Source organism: Mixophyes fleayi, chromosome 4 (genome assembly GCF_038048845.1).
Source record: "Mixophyes fleayi isolate aMixFle1 chromosome 4, aMixFle1.hap1, whole genome shotgun sequence".
Lineage (NCBI taxonomy): Eukaryota > Metazoa > Chordata > Amphibia > Anura > Limnodynastidae > Mixophyes > Mixophyes fleayi.
This window is the reverse complement of record NC_134405.1, coordinates 6,458,258-6,484,088: the sequence shown is the minus strand read 5'-3', so window position 1 is coordinate 6,484,088 and position 25,831 is coordinate 6,458,258. Positions and strand designations below refer to the sequence as shown.

Sequence of the window (25,831 nt, the reverse complement as noted above, 5' to 3'; positions counted from 1 at the left end):
TTCTTAGCTGAGTTTTTACGGTCTTTGCCCATCAAGACGATTCTATGTGTGTTCAGCAATTTGTTCAAGGTATAATACTCATTGCAGGTAGTACATAATGTTGAGGTAAGACTGCCGCTATTCACCCCTCCTCATGATTGGTCTAGGCGGCAATCTCGCAGGACGCGATCCATGGTCTGTTTAAAGGAATATTACCATGTGTCCAGTGCGGCCCTATTCTGGCCAAAGAGCCAGCTTCCCAAGGGCAGAATTTATATACTAGTTGACTTTGTAAACTTAGGTTGAATAATGTAGTGTAGTAGCGAGAGTCTGCCACCGGATGTCAGTGTTGCTACATCAGAAAGACTCAATCCAGGTCTGTTACACGTTAAATCTGAGCAGAAATATTTCCAATGAATGTAGCCTGGTATTTAGCAGGTGATTACTCCTTTCTGTAAGGGTTCTATATTACAGCCCTGCTATCTGTAGGAAGCCAACTTCTCTCCTTCAGGCATCCCAGACATACAAACAGCTTGTACCTTATTTTGGTGTCTCGCGGCGTCAGCGAGGCCAAAGTGTCAGCAGCTGAGGGATCTGTTTTGTGCTGCAATGAGCGTTTGAGTGCTAGTATGCAGGGGGGGGGGGGGGGGGGCGGGGCTGCCCCGTTTAATCCAGACCAGGTTCTCTGTCCACACTTTACCTGGTTTTACCGTTTTCATGTTTTTGTGTCTCATGACGCAAGTTTTGCCCACAAAGTTTTGCAGGACAGATTGACAGCTTTCCCTCCCTCAAAGGGCTACTTTAGAATGTCCTCATGGTAGCTGTGTCTCCCAGATTGGATGAAAGAGAAAAGAGGATTTTTGTACTTACGTTAAATACTTTTCTCTGATTCTATCTGGGGGACACTGCGTTTCCGCCCTTCGCTCTTCTGTTGCTTTTATTGGTTGTATGCTATTCTGTTTTCCTTCCTTGGGGCTTTTCAATTACACTGAGGAGCTTCAGGGGATGCAGAGGGGAGGAGCTTCTGTCAACAGTTACATTAACAGTTTAACTATTTAAGTGCCAACTCCATGTGCCCTCATACAACCCCATGGTAACAGTGTCCCCCAGTTTGGAATAAAGAGAAAACCAACATACTGCGGCCAATTTAATATATCCAACATCTGTGAAGATTGTGGGACTGATACTTCTATCTGAGACTGTCTACCTGCTGCTAATTTACAGCTGTTCAGGTGAGATGACTGAGGCAGAGCAGAAAGTACCAAAGTGAGAATGGACACCATGCTGTGAGCCAGAGAGGAGAGGCTCATGGGAAGGAAAAATATAAAATAAAAACACACCAAAGAATTAAACATTCATTATTATTAACCCTTATTTATAAGGCCCCACAAGGTTTCCATAGCGCCGCACATATTACAAACAGTAGACCTTACAGGGTTAACAGCACCTCTCCAGTCATGTCCCTGTTTTATTTATAGCAGTAAGAATGATGTCACTGTGACATTCCCAGAATCCCTCACCTCTCCAGTCATGTCCCTGTTTTATTTATAGCAGTAAGAATGAGGTCACTATGACATTCCCAGAATCCCTCAACTCTCCAGTCATGTCCCTGTTTTATTTATAGCAGTAAGAATGATGTCCCTGTGACATTCCCAGAATCCCTCACCTCTCCAGTCATGTCCCTGTTTTATTTACAGCAGTAAGAATGATGTCACTGTGTGTGAAGATACCGGGTATATCTGGCCCCAGTGCTACCCAGTACCTTCTAGGATTCGTATGGTCACTCAGGCAAAATGCAGTTATAAAAATACAACAGTATATTTATTGTCATACAAATCACACTACAATATTATGTACACACAGTAAATAAATGCCAGGCAGATTTACCACATCATCTGTCCCTTACCCCAATAACTTAAGGAGATATAGTCACCTGCTGTCCAGACTTCATGACCCATGGATCCCTCTCAGCTGCATATATAGACTCGAGTTAGAAAACGACAATTCAAAACTCCATCTTGCACCTTCCTGAATGAAGTCCAAGCATGAACACCCTTCCCCCCTGGAGTTGTTCCTTATATATCACAGGTCTAATTTCCACAGTCTTTCCCCTCCCTGGGCAAACCCCTGTGTCTATTCTACTTAACCATTGGTCAGTGCTGGACTACAGGAAGAGGGGGGGGGGGGTTGGACAGGGGAGTGAAGATGAGCTGTCCTTCCAGAGAACCTCCCCTGTTAGATAGCCTCTCTCTGGACTAGCCTGGTGAGAACAATGGACACTAATTAGTTTTTCTACTCCAGCACTTGGCAACCTGATCCCTACCCACAATCCCCCTGGCTTCGGCTTAAGGACAATGAATAGCAACCTTACTTCAAGTTATCAATATACAATAAACAATATACATATGTACACTGAATTACAATGTCCCCTTAGCCACATGTTATTGGACAATGCAGTTCTAGTCTGGTGAGCTGGGGAACAAACAGCATGGGCTATAAAAAGTACTATAATCCACATTGTGTGAGAAATGAGACATGCTCACAGGGTTATCAAACTCATTTCGTCACATATACCTCCCCTACTTTTTTAGCCCTTGTTCCCCAGTGGCTCCCTTGCTCCAAGTAAACATTTCTCCCCCAAGTCCAAAATCTCTGGCCTGCTGTGGTTTCTCCTGGGTCCGATGGCAAGGTAGACAGCAGTACACAGTTCCTCAATCTCCCACCAAGGTCCCATGGCTGCAGGCATATCTTCCCACCCAGCTGGAGTGGGGGTTTATGCTGCCCTGTGTCATGAGACAACAATAAAACTGGTCCACTCCTGTGCACACATCCATGGTAGGAGAGTGGTAGTCCAACATGCCTTGTGTGCTTTATCTACCCTTAATTGCCCAACTGCAAATAGTCCCTTGGCCTGTCCTCTGTTTCTGGAGACCATGCTCCCCTCCCCCACATATTCGAGTAAAAACTGCCAAGTGGCAGGCAAACTTTCTGGCTCCTTGTCCGTTTATTTCTGGCAAAGATCCAATCCCTCCTCCCCCAAACACTCAAGGGACAAGTGCCCAGTGGCAGGCAAGCGTGGGGGCTCCATTAATGCTTTGCTTATGGGGAATCCTCTGTCCCCCTCCCAAAACACATGTGGGTGCCCCTGTAAGTATGTTGGTGTGCATATGCCCTCCCCTGCTACCACATCCAACTGTTGCACTACTTCCCTCGCCTCTGGCGCATCGGGGTAGTGTGAATCCTCATTGGACACAAACTTGTCCTCCTGGTAGCAAAACAAAGTGGATGGTCCAGTGCAGGCCTCTGGTATTGGGTCTTGGATTCCCCGATTTGGAGCTGGAGTGCGATGGTTCAAAGCTTGTGGGGCTGGTGAATCTTGCTGTTCTGGAGCCCTCTCAGACACCCCCTCTGTCAACATCTCCTCATCTGCCAATTTTGGTAGCTCTTTTACATCCAAGTCACCAAATGGGAGGATTTCTCCTAATCCTTTTTGAGTAGTCAGAGGTACAACATCCTCACCAAGCAGTTCTTCTCCAGTCTCCCCCAAGATAGTAGCTTGGGCAACTGTGTATAATCCACTGGGATGGACCTCCCCCTGATTAACAGACTGAGCAGCCATTTTTTTAGAGTGTGACAAAAGATATTGCAATTGCCATTTTTCAGTATTCACTCGATAACACTGATCCTGCCACATTTCAGTGTCTGTAAGTCCTTGTCGCCATACCTCATCCTCTGCTTCTTCAAAACTCTGTTGCAGACATTGCATTTGTTCCCAGAGAGGTATGTGGGGACCCAAAGTGAGCATCCATTTCCTATAGACACTGAAGGCAATGATGGGGTTCTCCTGATCTTTTAAAAGACGTTTGAGGATATCCCTGTGCGTGCAGTACAGGTATATTCATATTGGTTTCGTTACACTGTAATTTGTGAGCAGATATTTGGTTTATTATTAGTCTATATATATATATATATATATATATATATATATATATATATATATATATATATATATATATATATATATATATTGTATGACTATATGTACATTTTAGTGTTATTAAAGGTTTAGGTTATAGGATAGGTGTCATGCCTGATATCATATTGATCCCCTAATCATCAGCAGCTGTCCGGTGCAGTCGGCGAAGAGATCGCACATTGCATACTTTAGTTATTGTTATTAGTGAATAATCCTTTGTATGATGCTGGCTATGAAAGGAGCAGACCCCCTGGAGAGACGACCCCCACCTTTGGATTCCTTAGATTGAATCAACCTATGATCTGTTTACCCTGGACCCACCCAACGTCTGGACCTATAGAAACAATCTACGTCATCTCTATTGTTCAAGTGTAACACTGTACTGTATATAATCATCGCTGCACACCCCCTACCTCTCAGTCCACTCTGACACAGTATTCTAACAGATATACTGTCCATCGGGTCCCGTGGGTGCGCATGCGATAGCATTGGTATGTACTTATCTTTTGGTATTGGCTGTACTGTACTTTATCATAATATAATAATGTATTGAATTGTTGACTATTTACATCTGCTAAAATAAATCACTTTGTGCGTTAGAAACACAATACAATCGCTTGGGCAATGCTTATTTGAAAACGATAAAATTACTTTAATATCAGGCATGTCACTGTGCTGTAATAGTCCATTTCCATCTGGTTTGTACTGCTGAATATGGTTGTATCTGGATTCTCCCTTGGCCAGATTCTGCATAGTACAAATAACTTCATGTGTAAAATCATCCCATTCTGGTTCATCCTGAAAATTACAGGCACGTGCCTCCTCTTTCAACATTAGGAACACATCCAACAGGTTCTCCAATTTCTCCTGTAGACTGGCTCCTTCCCACATAATAATCTTTGGGCACTCCTCATCCCAATAATCCAAAATGTGCTGCATTGTGGTGGGGTGGTGCAACACATCCATATCCCCATCCTGCATACACACCCACAGCCCTTCATCCCAGTACATCTTTCTCCTGGGTGTACTAGACTGCTTCATCCCTTCCTTTGGGACCTTTTTCAACACTGGGCTGTGATCCCCAGAATCCCTCACCTCTCCAGTCAGCAGGTAGATGATCTCCAGGGTGAGATTTAATATCCTTTCACTCCTGTCCTTGTCCATCCTCAGGGAATCAGTGATTTATACAGAACGGGTTTCACCTTCAGATGACTTCTAGTAAAATATTCTCTGGTTCCTCACAGCTCAATGGTCTAGGAATAAATATAATAAACATCACAGACTATACATGTAACGCATTAAATATAAAACACTGAGGGTCTTGTGTAGAGTTGGCTGTAAGTGCGAATATTTGAGAATAAAATTTCACATTTCCGTACTGCGCATGGACACGACAAATACATAAGTGTAAGTCCTATGTAGAGGTAGATGCATCGTACACTTACTGCCCTGTACACTTACAGAGGGGGAGGGAAGGGGGCAGGTCAGACACAGGACAAGGACAGTAAGGGCGTTTCACGTAGTAGTATGTAGAGGTGGAAACACCAGCAAATAACGACTGTGTGTTGTGGGTGCTCGACCCCTGGTGGAAGATACGTGCTGATGGGGAACCTTATTAGTGTGTTAGAATGAAACATACACTATGCTGGTAGTGGGAATATCAGGGGGATAAACATCATGACGTGCCCCCAAAAAAACGACTACCAGCACAAGGCTATGACAAGCTGGTGACACTATAGCAAGGAAGTTTGCAGCGTGGGTTCCCCCTGCCATAATGCCAACCATGCCTGTTCAGCATGGCCTGAAATCCCTAGGGTAAATGGGTACAGATAAAAATATAGGCCACCTCCCATAGAAAACCAGCCCTGTGCTGAAAGATTTCTGGGTTGGTGGCTCAGGGAAGACGGAATTTCAACAGAAACTCAAAAGTGTTATAGACGACTTTAAGATGGAAATCACCTCTCTTGGATCCAGAACCAACGACCTTGAGAATAAGAGGGATGAGCGGTGTCGCTCTCAGACTATTACTGACATGGAAACAGCAACAATCCATATAGGATAAGGAGGGATCTAAACCAGGTCCAGGAGAAATGATCTTTATGAGACAGTGAGTGGGCTACACACAGCGAGCCTCCCACCAACCAAAATCCCAGAGACATTATAGTCCATTTACATTACTATAAAGTAAAACAAAATATGCTGGTGGCCATCCATGACCACGCTTTCTGTGACTTTGAAGGACTCGCGAAACCAAATATCCCAAGATCTGACATCTTTAAAAATTCAAAAAAAGAGAGAAGAACTACAGGGGATCACCAACATCCTATGAGCTCATAACTACAAATATAAATGGTGCTTCCCTTGCTAACTCTTCAAGTGATAACAGACACCAGGGGGTAAATGTATCATACCCCGGTCTCTTCAACTCGCGGGAGTTCGGCGAGATGATAGCTAAAATTTAAAGCGGCGCTGCCTTGTAAAGGCAAGTTTCCCTTTACAAGGCAGCGCCGCTTTAAATTTTAGCTGTCATCTCTCCAAACTTCCGTGAGTTGAAGAAACCGGGTTATGATACATTTATCCCCTAGTCTCTTTACTAGATTAAGGTCAACTCATTATCTTCAAACTGGGAATCCTCCCCAACTCCCAGGCCAGCAGCCTTCACCAAGGATCTTCATCAAGTAGACCCCAAAAGTCACCACAGCTTGAATGACAAACAGTTGGTGGCAGAACTGGAAAAAACCCACTTATTGTGCACAACTTGGTTCCTCCGCTGTGATCTAGGACTCAGAGTTGTACACAGCTGTCGGTGACAACAAAACTGTTATAGCATTGGCCTAATTTTGTAATAGGTTTTAACTTTATTGTTCTTCTCATTGTTTTATTTTTCATCACAGATTGACCCCTATAATCCGATGAAGTGTATCGGTCTACATCACTCTTCCTGTAGTTTGGACGATTGTTCTTCAAGTTGTAATTTTTTTATAAAATATTTGTTATTTGCCTTCCCTTTCACGGACTTGTGACTTCCTATTTCTCTCTACCTCTCCCATGATAACTTCCCTTGCCAACCTTAGTCTTGTCCTCCTGACTTTCCTTTGCTCCCTTCCCTACCTGTATGGTCTGTCACCGCACCCCCAAGCACCCTTACAGCAATAGCTCCACAGATTGTGCAGGAAATGATCTTGTCGGGCCTTGATGAGGCCTGGTTTTATAAGTGTTTTCAGCAATCCAAGCACTCCCCCTTCCATCCTGTCTGCACTGCTTATTAAATCCTTCCTTCACCCACACTTCATTTGTATACATTGAAAAGTTCCTTTCACTCTGCTCCATTCTATAGTGGTCATAAGATCCTTCTTGTATGAGACATTAATGCTAGTGTCTGCCTACGTTACAAATCAGAACCAGTCTCCTTTCCTCACTAAGATGTTTAACCACATTGGGCAAGTTGAGAAGGATCATCTGATCTTGGAGATTTTAATTTAACCCAAGATCCAAAGCTCGATAAATCTCAGCCCATGACTGCCCCCTTCTTGGTAATCTAAGCACTCTGCATCCCTACTCGTCCTTTACAACCTTCAAGACACCTGGCACCTCAATAACTCCTCAGTAAAGGTGTGCACACAATACTCTGCCCCACAACCTATCTATTGTCGTATTGAAACACTGTTTTTCCTCGCTTAAAGACAAGACAAGGTGACAGGGTTTGTGCAATTCTCCTGGATCACCCTAGAGCAGCGGTTCTTAACCTCTTTAGTGATCAGCTCCCCAGTGAATCTCAAAATACGTTCTCGAACCCCCTTGAAAAATGTGTTCTGTTTTCTTTGTTAGGAAACTGCATTTATTGCAAAACAATTTATTTATTGCAAAATACATATATATTTTTTTTTAGAATTTTATTAAACTTTTTGATACAAAGTTTTCTTTAAAAATAAAACTAAAAGTAAACAAAAACATATACTATGACAGTCATTAAATACTTCTAGGGTCATATCGTAGTAACGCTTGCTGGTGTATCATGGGTTCCGTGAGTACACAGTACAGTACAGTCAAATTTATAATTTTATATTAAAAATCTAAAAGTTAAACCTATCGTTACCGCTCACACCCCTAGAAATGCTTTCTCCCACCTCTGGTTAAGAACTGCTGCCCTAGAGAATATCAACTTCTCAATTTCAAAAACCTATGTGTGACGATTATGTATGACATGAATTTTCATGTATTACAATGTGTATATTGTATGTAACCTTCCAAAGTGTATTTTGCTGACTGACGCCAGTGACCTATACAAGTGTCAAGAGTCTTTTGAAGGTAACCAGGCTAGACAGATACCATCTCTGAGAGCTCCAGAGTTGGGTGGATAGTCCAGCCAGTCGAGCAGAGGTGAGAATCATGTCCTCTGAGAGGCCAGACATATATCTCAGGGATAGATAACTCCCTTGGAAAGACATGTGTCATCCTGGGAATCAACCTGCCCTGACATTGAAAGAGCTAAATTCCAAAGGTGGGGCTGAGAGCAGTGCAAGAAGTAAAATCCACTGCCTGACCTGATAATGTTGTTCATTTTCTCTGAGCAGACCTGTCAAGGTAGAAGTGTGCCCTCAAAGTGTACTGCTCTCACGCCAAGTCTTAGACTAGTAAGTTAGACTCTGGTTTTATTTCCAATTTTATTTCTAAAACTTATTTGTGCAACTTATTTTGTATTTCTTGTTATTAACTGTTTTGCAATTAAGCCTTGGAAACATTTTTTGGATTAAATAAATTTGATCTAGCACAGTGGATCCCAAACTTTCTCAGTTCAAGACACCCTTAGGGTATGCATAATTTTTTAAAAGGAACCCCTAAGCCAGAATAATTACCAAGTAGTCCCCTGACTTGCTTACCACCAGCCTTGGCCGCGGCACCCCTGTTTGGGAACCGCTGATCTAGCATATTCTCCACGATTTTGTGTGAACTTACGAAGCCAAGTGAGGCTCATGCTACACGTGTATGTGATTTAAGTGTGTAATATTAATAAGTGGTTTGGTGAACATAAGGACTCCATAGTAAATCCTTTGTGGTGGCAGAAAAGGTGTATTCATTGGTAAGTGTCCAAGGTAACTCCAGTCACAGCCAACTGTTTCAGATTGCTGTATCTGAGACAGGCTGGACGTTCATGACACTATAGTATATCATTTTCATTGGTTTCTTTACGACTCTGCTCTTGAGGAACTAACCTAGGAGATCAGTGCTTCAGCTTAAATGCAACAGATGATAAAGCTCCTGTAATGGTATGGGAGACTTATAAAGTCACTATTATTAGAAGTTCTCTAATTAATGCAGCCTCTGCAAAATATATGGAAAACTCTTAATTTGGAAAATACAAAACACTCTTAGCGAAAATGAATGTGCATAAGGGTCAATTTAACACATTACTCTTAAAAAAAAACCAGTTATCACCCTTAGAAAACTTCAACACTTCTACGATAAGGTGGACAAACATAACACCATTCTAGTCAACAAACTCTGTACAATCTTCCAAATATCCCCTCTCGCACAAAGCCTTAGACAGGGCTAGAGACGCCTACTGGTCCCCAGACAACCTTTCTAATAGTGTTCCCAGGGAGCTTGGTGGCGCTTAATGATGGTATCACTGTGAATGAGAAGCTTCAAACAATTAAATCCATGAAACCAGACTTAGCTCCCAGGCCAAGATGGTGGGTGTCAGACGACACAAGGTGTACAATCTCATGAACAACATCCATAGCTAGAAACACCCACACGTCCTGTAGTCCCTGGACACTGAAAAGGCATCTGGTCACATTTTTGGACAATTAATGTTCCGCATGTTATCTCAAATTAATTTTTTGCGAAAATTTATATCAGCATTGACTGGACTGCTCTGCAGCGGTTTCCACAAATGGTGCAGTTTCCCTGTATTTTGCAATATCTAACAGCATGAAACAAGGCTGTCACCCTCTCACTTTTGATATTTGTGTCAGTGATCAAGCCCCTTGTCATCAAAACCCACACAAATTCCCTGTATCTCCAGAATTACCTCTGACCACAAAATCACCCTTTATGCCAATGATACCCTGCTTTTGTGTATGATCATCCCTCACAAAGCTCTGGATGGAATTAGATCCTTATGGCCTTTCCCGGGCTATGCAATCAACCCAGCAAAAGAATGGAGGTTCTAGATTTTTACATCTTAAGAGATACAAAATGAATATGACTGAAGCACCTACGGGTATTGTGACTGGATCACTATTAAATAACTTTTGGTAAAAATGTATTTAAAGCGAATAGCGCAGGGCACTTATTTATGGAATTGCATTTGCACTTATTTTTGTTTAGTGCAAGATAGGAAGTCGTTATCTCTGAGACCAGGGTAGAAAAATTGTTTTTTTTCAGTTTAAACTTGCTATAGGAAATGCCTATTTCTGATGCATATATCTGACAATAAGTCTTTGTTTACCAAGCCTTTGGGGTATTGTGGTTTGGGAAACTGGCTTGTTGTGGGACCTTTTGTTGTTCTGTGTGAATATGAATTCCGAACGGTCTGATGAAAGGCCACGTGTTAATTAAATCTTTTGATGTGTGAGGTTTAACTTGGAGACAGGAAGGTTTAATTTAAAACGTGCTGCCACATTTCCTGCATCTCAAAGATGCAGGAAATCACAGCAAGGTTTTTAAGAAATTCCTAGCCAAGTATAAATACTAGTGGTTTTGCAATGCATGTAAATCAATGTTTGTGTGAATAGAGTATATCCTGATTCTAAAAATAGACTATTTCTGAACTGTATAAAAGATGAGCTCTGTGAGCATGTATCATTCTTCTGACTTCATCTGACCTGATCACACTGGTATCTTTCACCAATGTATGTGAGCAAATAAACAATCTTGCTTCAAAGACCTGCTTGGAACCATCTTGAATATCGTTGTATTCCTGTGATCTACAGATTAGACCCTAAACCTAATCCGTTCTCCGGCTGTCTCTGCAGTTTTGGACCCAAGCGTTTCCAGTACCACCCAGCAGCCCAGGTCCACGTGATAGGCCAGGGGGGATCCATTCACAGCATCCCTGATCCATAGTAAGAGGTCAGGAGGACCAGCCCAGGTACACCAGCAACAAGACACGCTAGCAGCGTCAGTGACCCAGAAGAAACCCGGTTCTGGATGCCGGTATAGGAGTCCAGTGGTGGCAGCAGCTTAAGCCCCTCCTAATGCGGCAAGATGGCGCTTTTTGGATAATAAAAGGGAACGGTGGCAAACTAAGCACAGCCGGTTCCCAGCAACAACAGACAAGGTGGCATAGGCGGTCCATCCTGTCACAGGTATACATAACGAAACACTACCACCAGCATTATCAAGTTAATTACCCATCAATAATAGACATAATTAAAACAGACCTTAATTAGTGGGATAAAACTGGATTGGTCAATTCTGTTAAAATGAATGTGCTGCCCAGACTCCTCTACTTATATCACACACTGCAGAGACCATTATAGTCCCAACGCTCTCATCTCTCCTCTGGCTCCCAAGATAATACAACCCTCCTCATCTAAGTCTCACCCTGTGATACTGTTCTCACTATCAATTTGGACCTACGCCACCAAGTGTTATAACGTAACGCCCTCCTCCTCACCAACTGCACATCTCTGAAGTAACGCACGTTCCCTTCAGGTCATGAGGAACATCCTTATGGCCCATGGTTACGTGGAGTGAGATTTGTAAATGATTTAGAATGAGCCCTTGTTTTTACACAACTTTCTGAGCTCCAGGAGGAGTACACTATCCTATCGAGAAGCTGTTACCAGTTTTCGCAGCATAGGCATTTCTATCAGACAATCATATCTAACCTCCATAGAAAGCCCTTTACATCATTCTGTTTGCACCGTGCATCTTCCATCTCTGCAATCTACTCTGACTTTACCACCCCGGGTCTGCCAATGAAAGATTCCCACAAACTGCTGTGGGAGACCGATCCGACACAAGGCAATGGATGAGTAGGAATGGGCTGTGATAAAGGAGAATACTGCCAGTAGTTCCATCTGTGCTAAAATCAAGGAACATTTGTGTAAGTTCTTGGATCACTGGGACCAAATGCCAACAAACCAGCATTAGCTTTACCCATTGCCTGAGACAGATGACGGAGATGTCACTGAATATCACTGAATATCGATGTCAGTGACAAGCTGCAGGAGAGAGGAGGATGCTGGGTCCCGGCGCCGCGCAGATTGGTAAGTTTATGTGTTCTTTGTTTTTTCTTCTATGGCTGGCTCGCGGCAGAGGGGGCAGAGTGAGAGGGATCGTGACAGAGGGCAGAGGAGGGGGACAGCGTGAAATAGGAAGGGGACATTGTGACAGAGGAGGGGGACAGCGTGACAGAGGGCAGAGGAGGGGGACTGCGTGACAGAGGAGGGGGACAGCGTGACAGAGGGCAGAGGAGGGGGACAGCGTGAAAGAGGATGGGGACAGAGGGCAGAGGATGGGGCAGCGTGAAAGAGGAGGGGGACAGCGTGACAGAGGGCAGAGGAGGGGGACAGCGTGACAGAGGGCAGAGGAGGGGGACAGCGTGACAGAGGAGGGGGGACAGCGTGGCAGAGGAGGGGGGACAGCGTGGCAGAGGAGGGGGACAGCGTGGCAGAGGAGGGGGACAGCGTGACAGAGGGCAGAGGAGGGAGCAATGTGAGGGGGCAGAGTGAGAGGGCAGAGGAGGGGGGACAGCGTGGCAGAGGATGGGGACAGCGTGACAGGGGGCAGAGGAGGGGATAGTGTGACAGAGGGCAGAGGAGGGGGGCAGCGTGAGAGAGGGCAGAGGAGGAGGACAGCGTGAGAGAGGGCAGAGAAGGGGGACAGAGGCAAGAGGAGGGGACAGCGTGACAGAGGCCAGAGGAGGGGGCCAGAGGAGGGAGACAGCATGACAGAGGGCAGAGGAGGGGGACAGCGTGAGAGGGGGCAGAGTGACTGGATGCAGAGGGGGCATAGTGTCTGGATGCAGAGGGGCATTATTGTATACAACTAAATAAGTTTTTCTGTCCTCACCTAAATACTTATTACATTTTTTTGACCCAACTACTACTGAAACAGGACTGCTCGGTAATTATTTTGGAGGGGTGCCTTGAAAAAATTATGGAGACTCTAAGGGTGCCGCGAACTGCAAAAGTTTGGGAACCACTGGTCTACTGCCAAAATTCTTCCTCCTCCTGATCACAGTCCTGTTGGCCTCCCATCATCAAACAATCTAATCAGGCACATTATTGCTGCAGCCAGCTGCCAACTTGAGGATGGCTGGAAATCCTCTACCACAACCGCACAACAGGTGGGACTCCGTAGGTTGTGGTACACCTATTCTCTATAACAATTTGAATAAACAAAAGACAATGACAAATTGACTTATTACCTTTCCTATTAGATTGTGTAAATGTTGGTGTTAGATGTCTTTATTGTCACTTATACACAGTCAGCTCCTCCTGATTGGGGCCAGTGATCTTACAAGAGCTGATGAGGATCAGGGAGATGTGTGGTGTAAATGTGATGGATAATGGGAGCTATCTAACCAGTGGGTAAAACAATAATAATAATATATATAATGTGCTGATCTGAGGAGGATCTTTCTTTACCTCCACTTCATACAAAGAAGAAACCTCCAAATACCGAGAGACTAATATATTATTATAGAGAGATATTACCTCCGTCTTGTACAGGGCCCGGATGTTGTATATGGGTGACTGAGGGCTGCAGTCCAGGTTCTAAGATGGCGTCTGAGAGAGCATGTGGCCACGCCCCCTGTTCCGCGTCACTGGGTATTTTATATATATATATGTAACACCTATACAAAGTATAGGAGACTACGGGAAAATGGCCGCCGCTGTCCTGCACAGAGGACAATACAGTTATAGGAGAAATTTAAAATTGTTAAAATAAAACCACAGAAATCCCTCTCATCTGTGTCGCACACACCTCCCCTCAGCCATTAAAATTTACATGCGGCCATTATTCGTAGTCTCACAGACACGCTATTGGTGTAAGAGAAGTGACGCTGGACAGGGGGCGTGGCCAAATCATCTCTGACGCCATCTTACGCCACGGCGAATGAGAGAGCCTGTAACCACGCCCCCTTGTCCAGCGTCACGTGTGATAGAGTTACACAAATATTGTGTCTGGAAGAATAAGCAAAAATGGCCGCCGCTGTTCTGTAATGAGGACAATATATAGTACTAATAACTATTTATTTTGGTTGTGATTAAAAGGTTACATTAATACCATAGAGTCCCCCTCATATATTTCCTACACACCTGTATCTATACCCCCCTCCCCTCACACATTTACAATTGCACTCGGCCATTTTCCCGTAGTCTCCTATATACTATATTGATGTTACGTCATTGCAGAGGCGTGGTCACATGGTCTCTCAGGCGCCATCTTACCTGGAAGCTACATCCGGGCCCTGTACAAAGCTAAGGTAATATCTCCCTATAATAATATATCAGACAGCGGGAATTACCCCCATAGAGTTACCCCATGTTTATGTGCAGCCTCCCGGCGATCAGGACTTCATACATGCGGCTGAGCTCTCACATCAGCTGCTACATAATCCTCATTGTGCTGCAGTCAGCAGAAGGCTGTTAGTAATAGCAGAGCTGGTTATTATAATGGCAGAGCTGTGAGAGACTTAATACCCAGACCAGCTACACCCCATACACCACAGAGGGGCTCACACACCATGACTAGTCCCCATCCCCTCCCTCTACCCCCATTACCCCACATCCCCCCTACTATCACCTCCTACCCAACCACCCCTCACCAAGTGTCACTAACACATAGCTTGTCTAGTGCTGGAGACTAGCCCCCATCCCCTCCTTCTACCCCCATTACCTCACATCCACCTACTATCACCTCCTACCCAACCACCCCTCACCAAGTGCCACTAACACATAGCTTGTCTAGTGCTGGAGACTAGCCCCCATCCCCTCCTTCTACCCCCATTACCCCACATCCCCCTACTATCACCTCCTACCCAACCACCCCCTCACCAAGTATCACTAACACATAGCTTGTCTAGTGCTGGAGACTAGTCCCCATCCCCTCTTTCTACCTCCATTACCCCACATCCCTCTACTATCACCTCCTACCCAACCAGCCCTCACCAAGTGTCACTAACACATAGCTTGTCTAGTGCTGGAGACTAGCCCCCAACCCCTCCTTCTACCCCCCATTACCCCACATCCCCCTACTATCACCTCCTACCCAACCACCCCTCACCAAGTGTCACTAACACATAGCTTGTCTAGTGCTGGAGACTAGCCCCCATCCCCCTCCTTCTACCCCCATTACCCCACATCTCCCCTACTATCACCTCCTACCCAACCACCCCCTCACCAAGTGTCACTAACACATAGCTTGTCTAGTGCTGGAGACTAGCCCCCATCCCCCTCCTTCTACCCCCATTACCCCACATCTCCCCTACTATCACCTCCTACCCAACCACCCCCTCACCAAGTGTCACTAACACATAGCTTGTCTAGTGTTGCTCCTCCTCTGTCTCCCCCCTCTACCAATCCCTTCACTGGCTCCCCTTCCCCTACAGAATCGTGTTCAAGCTCCTTACACTTACCTTCAAGGCCCTCTCCAACTCCACCGCTCCCTACATCTCCAGCCTCATCTCCATCCATGCTCCATCCCGCCCTCTGCGTTCGGCCAATGACCGTCGCCTCTCTTCCCCCCTGGTCACCTCCTCCCACGCTCGCATCCAAGACTTCTCCCGTGCTGCCCCACTCCACTGGAACCAGCTCCCCCGCTCCATCAGAACTTCACCCAACTTGTCCAGCTTCAAACGGGCCTTAAAAACCCACCTCTTCCTTATAGCCTTCCAGTCCCCCACCTAACTGCCCTCCTTCCTGTCTCCCACCTACCTTCCTCCTCGTCGCTCTCCTCTCCCCCCCTCCCCTCCGTCTTTGCCTCCACTCTCCCCCTCTCCTCTTCCTTCCCTTGCGTCTCTGTCCGTCCTACCCTCCCCTTAGATTGTACGCTCCTCCGAGCAGGGCCTCCTCTCCTCCTGTTCTCCACCACCTTAACTCTGCTCTCCAGCTCCTTGTCTCTTCTGTGAGGCCCTTCTACCCCTCTAGCTACCCCGCTGGGGCTCTCGCCTGTCATCTAGCTGTACTTTGAGCTTCTGAGTTACTGTGCTTTTTGTTAACTGTTCCGTGATGTCTCACCCTGTACTGTATTTCTGTCTGTCCCTGTACGGCGCTACGGATACCTAGTGGCGCCCTATAAATAAATAATAATAATAATAATAATAATAGTGCTGGAGACTAGCCCCCATCCCTGCTCCTTCTACCCCCATTACCCCACACCCCCCTACTATCACCTCCTACCCAACCACCCCTCACCAAGTGTCACTAACACATAGCTTGTCTAGTGCTGGAGACTAGCCCCCATCCCCCTCCTTCTACCCCCATTACCCCACATTCCCCTACTATCACCTCCTACCCAACCAACCCTCACCAAGTACTACTAACACATAGCTTGTCTAGTGCTGGAGACTAGCCCCCATCCCCTCCTTCTACCCCCATTACCTCATATCCCCCCTACTATCACCTCCTACCCAACCACCCCCTCACCAAGTGTCACTAAGACATAGCTTGTCTAATGCTGGAGACTAGCCCCCATCCCCTCCTTCTACCCCCATTACCTCACATCCCCCTACTATCACCTCCTACCCAACCACCCCTCACCAAGTGTCACTAACACATAGCTTGTCTAGTGCTGGAGACTAGCCCCATCCCCCTCCTTCTACCCCCATTACCCCACATCCCCCTACTATCACCTCCTACCCAACCACCCCTCACCAAGTGTCACTAACACATAGCTTGTCTAGTGCTGGAGACTAGTCCCCCATCCCCTCCTACCCCCATTACCCCATATCCCCCTACTATCACCTCCTACCCAACCACCTCTCACCAAGTGTCACTAACACATAGCTTGTCTAGTGCTGGAGACTAGTCCCCCATCCCCTCCTTCTACCCCCATTACCCCACATCCCCCCTACTATTACTTCCTACCCAACCACCCCTCACCAAGTGTCACTAACACATAGCTTGTCTAGTGCTGTAGACTAGCCCCCATCCCCCTCCTTCTACCCCCATTACCTCACATCCCCCTACTATCACCTCCTATCCAACCACCCCCTCACCAAGTGTCACTAACACATAGCTTGTCTAGTGCTGGAGACTAGCCCCCATCCCCCTCCTTCTACCCCCATTACCCCACATCCCCCTACTATCACCTCCTACCCGACCACCCCCTCACCAAGTGCTACTAACACATAGCTTGTCTAGTGCTGGAGACTAACCCCCATCCCCTCCTTCTACCCCCATTACCCCACATCCCCCTACTATCACCTCCTACCCAACCACCCCTCACCAAGTGTCACTAACACATAGCTTGTCTAGTGCTGGAGACTAGCCCCCATCCCCTCCTTCTACCCCCATTAACCCACATCCCCCTACTATCACCTCCTACCCAACCACCCCTCAGCAAGTGCCACTAACACATAGCTTGTCTAGTGCTGGAGACTAGCCCCCATCCCCCTCCTTCTACCCCATTACCCCACATCCCCCTACTATCACCTCCTACCCAACCACCCCTCACCAAGTGTCACTAACACATAGCTTGTCTAGTGCTGGAGACTAGTCCCCGATCCCCTCCTACCCCCATTACCCCATATCCCCCTACTATCACCTCCTACCCAACCACCTCTCACCAAGTGTCACTAACACATAGCTTGTCTAGTGCTGGAGACTAGTCCCCCATCCCCTCCTTCTACCCCCATTACCCCACATCCCCCCTACTATTACTTCCTACCCAACCACCCCTCACCAAGTGTCACTAACACATAGCTTGTCTAGTGCTGGAGACTAGCCCCCATCCCCCTCCTTCTACCCCCATTACCCCACATCCCCCTACTATCACCTCCTACCCGACCACCCCCTCACCAAGTGCTACTAACACATAGCTTGTCTAGTGCTGGAGACTAGCCCCCATCCCCCTCCTTCTACCCCATTACCCCACATCCCCCTACTATCACCTCCTACCCAACCACCCCTCACCAAGTGTCACTAACACATAGCTTGTCTAGTGCTGGAGACTAGTCCCCCATCCCCTCCTACCCCCATTACCCCATATCCCCCTACTATCACCTCCTACCCAACCACCTCTCACCAAGTGTCACTAACACATAGCTTGTCTAGTGCTGTAGACTAGCCCCCATCCCCCTCCTTCTACCCCCATTACCCCACATCCCCCTACTATCACCTCCTACCCGACCACCCCCTCACCAAGTGCTACTAACACATAGCTTGTCTAGTGCTGGAGACTAGCCCCCATCCCCCTCCTTCTACCCCATTACCCCACATCCCCCTACTATCACCTCCTACCCAACCACCCCTCACCAAGTGTCACTAACACATAGCTTGTCTAGTGCTGGAGACTAGTCCCCCATCCCCTCCTACCCCCATTACCCCATATCCCCCTACTATCACCTCCTACCCAACCACCTCTCACCAAGTGTCACTAACACATAGCTTGTCTAGTGCTGTAGACTAGCCCCCATCCCCCTCCTTCTACCCCCATTACCTCACATCCCCCTACTATCACCTCCTATCCAACCACCCCCTCACCAAGTGTCACTAACACATAGCTTGTCTAGTGCTGGAGACTAGCCCCCATCCCCCTCCTTCTACCCCCATTACCCCACATCCCCCTACTATCACCTCCTACCCGACCACCCCCTCACCAAGTGCTACTAACACATAGCTTGTCTAGTGCTGGAGACTAGCCCCCATCCCCTCCTTCTACCCCCATTACCCCACATCCCCCTACTATCACCTCCTACCCAACCACCCCTCACCAAGTATCACTAACACATAGCTTGTCTAGTGCTGGAGACTAGCCCCCATCCCCTCCTTCTACCCCCATTAACCCACATCCCCCTACTATCACCTCCTACCCAACCACCCCTCAGCAAGTGCCACTAACACATAGCTTGTCTAGTGCTGGAGACTAGCCCCCATCCCCCTCCTTCTACCCCATTACCCCACATCCCCCTACTATCACCTCCTACCCAACCACCCCCTCACCAAGTGTCACTAACACATAGCCCCCATCCCCCTCCTTCTACCCCCATTACCCCACATCCCCCCTACTATCACCTCCTACCCAACCACCCCCTCATCAAGTGCCACTAACACATAGCTTGTCTAGTGCTGGAGACTAGCCCCCACCCCCCTCCTTCTACCCCCCATTACCTCACATCCGCCTACTATCACCTCCTACCCAACCACCCCTCACCAAGTGTCACTAACACATAGCTTGTCTAGTGCTGGAGACTAGCCCCCATCCCCCTCCTTCTATCCCCATTACCTCACATCCCCACTGCTATCACCTCCTACCCAACCACCCCTCACCAAGTGTCACTAACACATAGCTTGTCTAGTGCTGGAGACTAGCCCCCACCCTCCTCCTTCTACCCCCATTACCTCACATCTCCCTACTATCACTTCCTACCCAACCACCCCCTCACCAAGTGCCACTAACACATAGCTTGTCTAGTGCTGGAGACTAGCCCCCATCCCCCTCCTTCTACCCCCATTACCCCACATCCCCCTACTATCACCTCCTACCCGACCACCCCCTCACCAAGTGCTACTAACACATAGCTTGTCTAGTGCTGGAGACTAGCCCCCACCCCCCTCTTTCTACCCCCCCATTACCCCACATTCCCCCTACTATCACCTCCTACCCAACCACCCCCTCACCAAGTGCCACAAACACATAGCTTGTCTAGTGCTGGAATCCTGCCCCCAACACCCCGTACACCCACCAACAGTTCCCTATCGCCTCCCCTCACCCATTTTCTCTATGCCCCTCTAACTTACATCTATTCCATCACCCACAGTCACACCCCCCTACACCACCAACACTGACCCCAGATGCCAGACCAGCCTTCGCCCTTCATTCTAAAACCTTATTCCTGCTGTGTAAACATCCGGCCCCTTCAATCCTAATCGCAACCATTAACCCCCCCCCCCTCCTTCCACTCGTTATACATATCACATAGACTTTCAGCTTATTTTCCCCAACACACCATCATTCCCCGCAGGCACTGCCAGTATCCTAATTGTTACCGTCTGACTGTGTTCTGCTGCCAAGCCCCCAGTGGTTATTCCTCAGACCTAATACTAGACTCACCCACCACCTATCATGAGATCCACATCCATATACAAACGCAGCTCTTTACTCAAGTACAGAGTACTCCATGTCTGCCCATTCCACTGTCCCCCCTCGCGCCATTTTCGCGCCATTCCACTGTCCCCCCTCGTGCCATTCCACTGTCCCCCCTCGCGCCATTCCAGAGTCCCCCTCGCGCCATTCCACCTATTTGTAATAGTCACAGTATAGACACCATTCCATCACAGGTACAGTAAAGTCTACTGCCCATGATACGTTCACATTCCCAGTCTACCTCTTACACTAAATCGAAAAATGAGCAAATACATTACAACCGCACAGTACACAAGGGACCCCTGTCTGCAACATAGTAACACCGGGGGGTATATTTACTAAACTGCGGGTTTTTTAAAAAGTGGAGATGTTGCTTATAGCAACCAATTAGATTCTAGCTATCAATTTGTAGACTGTACTAAATAAATCATAGCTAGAATCTGATAGGTTGCTATAGGCAGCATCCCCAATTCATACCCGCAGTTTAGTAAATCTAGCCCCAGGAGTCACTCCTACAGACACAGAAACAGGCGCCATTTGTTAGCATTATACTCTTTAGTAGACATATGTAACCCACAACGTTAAGGTCTCAGCCCTCCATCTCTCATAGGCAGGGTCCTCTCATTTAATGGTGGCTCAAGACCTTCCATAGAAACGTTATTATGTTTTATTGTATTCATGTCACTGTTATTATCTGTATTTGTCCTAATACTTATTGTAGTAATATCTGTAAGATGACTGCCAGTGCTTTGGAATCTGTGGCCCCTTATAAATAAATGATAATGAGCACTTGGATAGTATAATCTCTTGAACAAACAATGAACCAGTAGGTCCATAACTGTCGCCCTAATCCTAGGAATGTTAGGAGCCGCTCCTACTCCTCATGTAGGATCTCCGACAGGGCTTTCACACCTCATATACCCTAATACACTGTATTACCCTGTGTGCAGGTTATGACTGACAGTCTTTTCTACATACTATCAGACCTGAGCAGGTCCGAGTCCTCTGCTCACATCTGCAGCGACCCACCTGCCCTTACCATAGACATCGATGGAGTCCCTTTGATACTGCCCCTCACCATACACAGACATCTACATCATCAGGATCCCCTCCTACAACTCCTCCTCCATCCATTACTCTTCAGTACAGAGTGTCCTGAACCCCACCCTCTGCCCCACCACACGCACACCCTCCCCCTCCCACAACACCCACCCACCTCCCCTCCCACACACCGCCATTCCTACTACACAGTCACTTACACCATATCCTGATGAAGTCCACAACCAGGACGAAACACGTTGGATTTTGAAGACCCCACAACCAGCAGCATTGTGTCACCCAGCTCCTGCCCTCCCCATTACTTCAGGAGCTCTGCTGAGCGCAGCCACTCAGCAGCAGATTCCCTGCGCAGGTTACACGGCTCAGCGCACAGACACAGGCTGACCCCATGTGACCTGTACTATGGCTGCCACCACTCTACCTAGTCACACATACCTAACCATTATACATGGTGCCCTATTACTGGTACCATCACCATTTTATTGTTTTTCCCACTGGTTAGATAGCTCCCGTTATCCACCACATTTGCTCAACAGGTCTCCCTGAGTCTCATCAGCTCTTGTAACAGAGATAGAAATATCAGCACTTCCATCTTTTTAAGGGGGAATCCAAAACACCACCCGCATTCTGTGACTCCTCTTCCATCTGCTTCTTCAACAGGACAAAGTACTTCAGGAGATATCCACGGAACAAGTGCACCAATACCCAACAAGAGGAATATCACCAAGCAACCACTCCAAAGGAACACCAAAAATTAGCCACTCCTGAACCACTCCTTCAAACAAAGAACAAGAAGACAAAGAACCAAAAGATAGGAACATCTCCTGACAACTTCATCACTCTAAAGGATTAAGAAGTAAGTGACAAACATATACAGCACCACTAGTTTGTACCACGGCATCCCATCTTTCCACATAGGGCCGGTACCACTATCTTCTGTGCAGGGCAGCAACCAATCACGTCTCCACTGATACATCCTCACAGAGCAGACAGACTCTATCCTACATCTGAACGTATGGATATGATGGATTTATTATAGAGGGTGTTACTGGAAAGACAAATTGCATAGAAATCTAGCACGACAAGTGGGCTCTTGATCACTGCTCTAGGGCCTTCTATTGGTAGCATTTTTACTTTCATCCAATCTGGGGGACACTGCTACCATGGAGTTATATGTGGGGAGCTTGGAGTTGGCACTTAAGAAGTTAATTAATTTGTTTAATCCTTGCTGACAGAACTCCTCCCCTCAGAAACCCCCTGTAGCCTCAGTGTTTGTTAAGTCCCCAAGGAGTTGGGCTTTTCATTGCTGAACCTATAGGTTTTATTGTTTTATTCCTTAACTCTTTTTTTTTTTTTATTAGGATATTATGCAGAACGGACAGGGGGCTCCTATGCAAACAGCTGCGACCAACAGAAACAGCGAGTTCAGTGAAATCCGGACGGCTCTCACTGCCAGCGCTTCATGACAGGTGCTGCCGGCGGTCTCAGGGACCGCTGTCACATCGCAGCCCCTTCCGTGCATAGCAGGACCATCAGACACTGCAGTATAGGGTACTGGTGCTGCCATTATGTTCAGAGAGTGCCGGCACTCGGTATATGGTCGGCCTCCATTTTATTGGATTGTACCAAGCCCCCCCGGTCTTAGTGCAATTTTTGTTAGGAAAGAGGCACATGTGGCGGCATGTGTAATGGCTGTGGCGCTTAGATATATAGAAGCAGCGAGACAGCCAGCAGGTACCATTACAGAGGCAGCATAAAGGGGTGAAGAACTGAGCTCCCCCGTCCTGGCAGGCTACAAGGACTCTTCCTGAAGTGGGAAGGCACACAGGAGACGGAGAGGCTGCAGATACAGACTTGCTGACAGGCTCCTCTCTCTGAGACACGTTGTACTAGACCTCTGGAGGGCTGAGTACCTAGTTTTGTTCTGTCATCATTATATATTTATTGTATATTAATAAAAAGAAGAAAAAAAAGTACCACACTAGATGGACACTGCAAATGTGGGCGACCAGTTGTAATTCAGATCATAACACTTCCCCGCAGGTGCGTGAAGGAGGGGGTGAGGATAACAATTTGGGTCACAAAGGAGACGTAGGAGCACAAGGCGGACGTGTGCTTAGTATAGAAGCGCTGCAAAACAACTATTTTTGACAGATACGGTAGAAAGCTCGGTGGTGCAGCCCAGATATGGGTTCTCCTCTCCCGTCTGTTACAGTGCAATGGTATATTCCTGAAGCGGCAACTGCAGACAGGACGGCAGTTACATGGCTACAGGCTCTTCTCCTCTATGTCACTGACAGTCCTTGGCCACCAGGAGGGCTAAGTGCTTTCATGTATTTTCATGTTTTTTGGGATATGTATATAATTATATATATATATATATATATATATATATATATATATATATACATATATATATAGTACAGTCCACTAGGTATATGAGATGCTCTGTTTATTAAGTGACTAATTTTATATACATTTAGCTGTGTACAGTATCCTGTCTTGGGTTAACTTGGACAAAGGAGTATAAACTAAAACAGGTGCCATTCAAGTTGACATACTGGGTTTGGGCTGAAAGCAGAGGAAGTACAGGTATCCTCTACATTAACTCATTCGACACCTGTTATCACTGTGTTGCCTTCCTAAGGTATTAAAAACACGAGGGACTGGTTTGGTGCAGTAGTTACCTGATCACGTGAACAATGGCCCGGGTTAAAGGATTTACTGGTTATACTGTAAATAATGGTTTCTATTGTGGACTGAAGACCCAGGGCTGGCCGTGCAGACTGTGGGGCTTACCCATGATGAGTAGGACCAGGGTAGCACACCATCCCAGGTATATATATATATATATATATATATATATCCCATTTTGAGCAACTGAGCGGACACAGCCAGTAATGACACGTGTATAGCTACTTGCCAGGCCGGAGGAGATATAAGCTAGTGCTGCGGCTTTTTTCTGTTACTGTACTCTTCCAAGGTGGACAAGTAATGTCCCGAAATGTCTCCGTCTCAGTTCCTGACAATTCTGGAGTCTGCTATCCCTCTCGGACTTGCTCTGTTCCACACAGTAGTTTGTGAATATGCAAGAGTTACAGACCTCTCTATACACACCACCTAGGTTCCTTACGCAGCACCTGTGGAAGGCCTAAGACATTAGGTCCCTATTTCCTTATCACCTTCATCGAAAACCTTGTGTTCAGCTGAAGTGCAGTTGCCACGTGGTAGTGGAGTTCCTTGACCAAGGACTTTGGTGTGCAGGGTATCAGGCCGGTGGCCCCTTGGCAGTATACCATATTCTCCATTTTATGAGATGTCAGGTCTGTTGCACACAGTCCCTTCACTCAGCCTACAATGCTTTTGGGGTTCAAATTGAATCTGGACATTCTGGTTCCGGTCCTTCAGGAGCTGGCTGCCTCTTTGGACTCTATCTCTGGGTTTTATTTAACATATGGTTCGTGCTCTCTGTCTTATGTGGTATGGCCGCTCAACAATAGGAGGACCGGTTTCTACTTGTATGGATCTTTACTGAGATCAGGAAAGGCTGGCTGCTAAGCGGACCATCTCCAGGAGCATTCTGTCCTGTCTGACTGGCCTTCTCGGTTAAGTCGGCCTATGTCATATCGTCTGGGCACCCATTCCACCAACTGCATGGGGTAATCAGGGCTGCACTTAATGGTGCTTCAGCAGATCAGCTCGGTCGTGGAGTCATATAGTCCTCTAGCTGTAATTTCACATATGTTATCTAGTTTCCTGCCTTCAAGGGGCTGCTTTAGAATGTCCCCATGGAGCAGTGTCCCCCAGATTGGATGAAAGAGAAAAGAGGATTTTTATACTTACGTTAAATCCACTTCTCTGATTCCATCTGGGGGGCACTGCGATCCCTCACTTTTGCTCTTCTGCTAATTGGTGTTCGGTGGTGGTCTCCTCTTCTTTGGGGCTTTTGTATTACACGGAGGCCACAAGGGGTTGCAGAGGGGAGGAGTTCTGTCAGCAAGTATTAAACAAGTTAGTTAACTTAAGTGCCAGCTCTAAGTTCCCCACATACAACCCCATGGTAGCAGTGTCCCCCAGATGGAATCAGAGAAATGGATTTAACGTAGGTATAAAAATCCTCTTTTTATTTAGGTAACTTAGGAAAACTGTAATAAAAACAAATTTTTCCGTGATTCACCCCATGATCATTTCAGAAAATGAAGGTACAAATAGAAGTATATCCTAAAATATATTAATTGATTTCTCCTATATCCTTACATGCTATTGTGACAGGATGGACATCCTATGCCACCCTGTCCATGTTACTGGGGACCAGCTGGGCTTGCCTTGCCAACGTCCCCTTTCAGTAGGAGGGGTCTGCTGCCACCACTAGGCTCCTACAACAGCACCTAGAACCACTTCCTTCTGGGTAACTCTTGCTGCTGGTGTACCCCTTGCTGGGCACCTGGGCTGATACACCTGACCTTGCTGTGGATGGTTCCTTCTAGCCTATGACACTGACCAGAGTTGTAGGGTAGCGGGCAGAGCGTTGGTACTGGATGCTGGGTCCAA

At 46.8% G+C, this 25,831-nt stretch overlaps 2 protein-coding genes across 7 annotated transcripts in view; one reads left to right on the top strand and one right to left on the bottom strand.

Annotated features, from left to right (window-relative positions):
* The window catches only part of LOC142150978 (uncharacterized), a 323,275-nt gene extending 309,464 nt beyond the window's left edge, over positions 1-13,811 (bottom strand). Inside the window, exons 1-2 of the mRNA XM_075206194.1 lie at positions 13,627-13,811; positions 5,051-5,208 (exon numbers count right to left, since the gene is read on the bottom strand). Of these exons, the coding sequence (XP_075062295.1) occupies positions 5,051-5,119 (69 nt within the window). The 5' untranslated portion in view covers positions 5,120-5,208; positions 13,627-13,811. The remainder of the gene's footprint in view (positions 1-5,050; positions 5,209-13,626) is intronic.
* Positions 1-25,831, top strand: part of LOC142150979 (uncharacterized) — a 536,473-nt gene that overhangs the window by 349,622 nt on the left and 161,020 nt on the right. For 4 of the 6 annotated variants that reach the window (XM_075206202.1, XM_075206201.1, XM_075206200.1 and 1 more), the window contains exons 1-2: positions 14,330-14,399; positions 21,941-22,136. The exons of 1 other annotated variant lie outside the window; for it this stretch is intronic. The gene's annotated coding sequence lies outside the window, so the exon portion shown is untranslated. Of the gene's footprint in view, positions 1-14,329; positions 14,400-21,940; positions 22,137-25,831 lie in introns of those variants that run through there. One more of the 6 variants, XM_075206196.1, reaches the window with a different exon arrangement.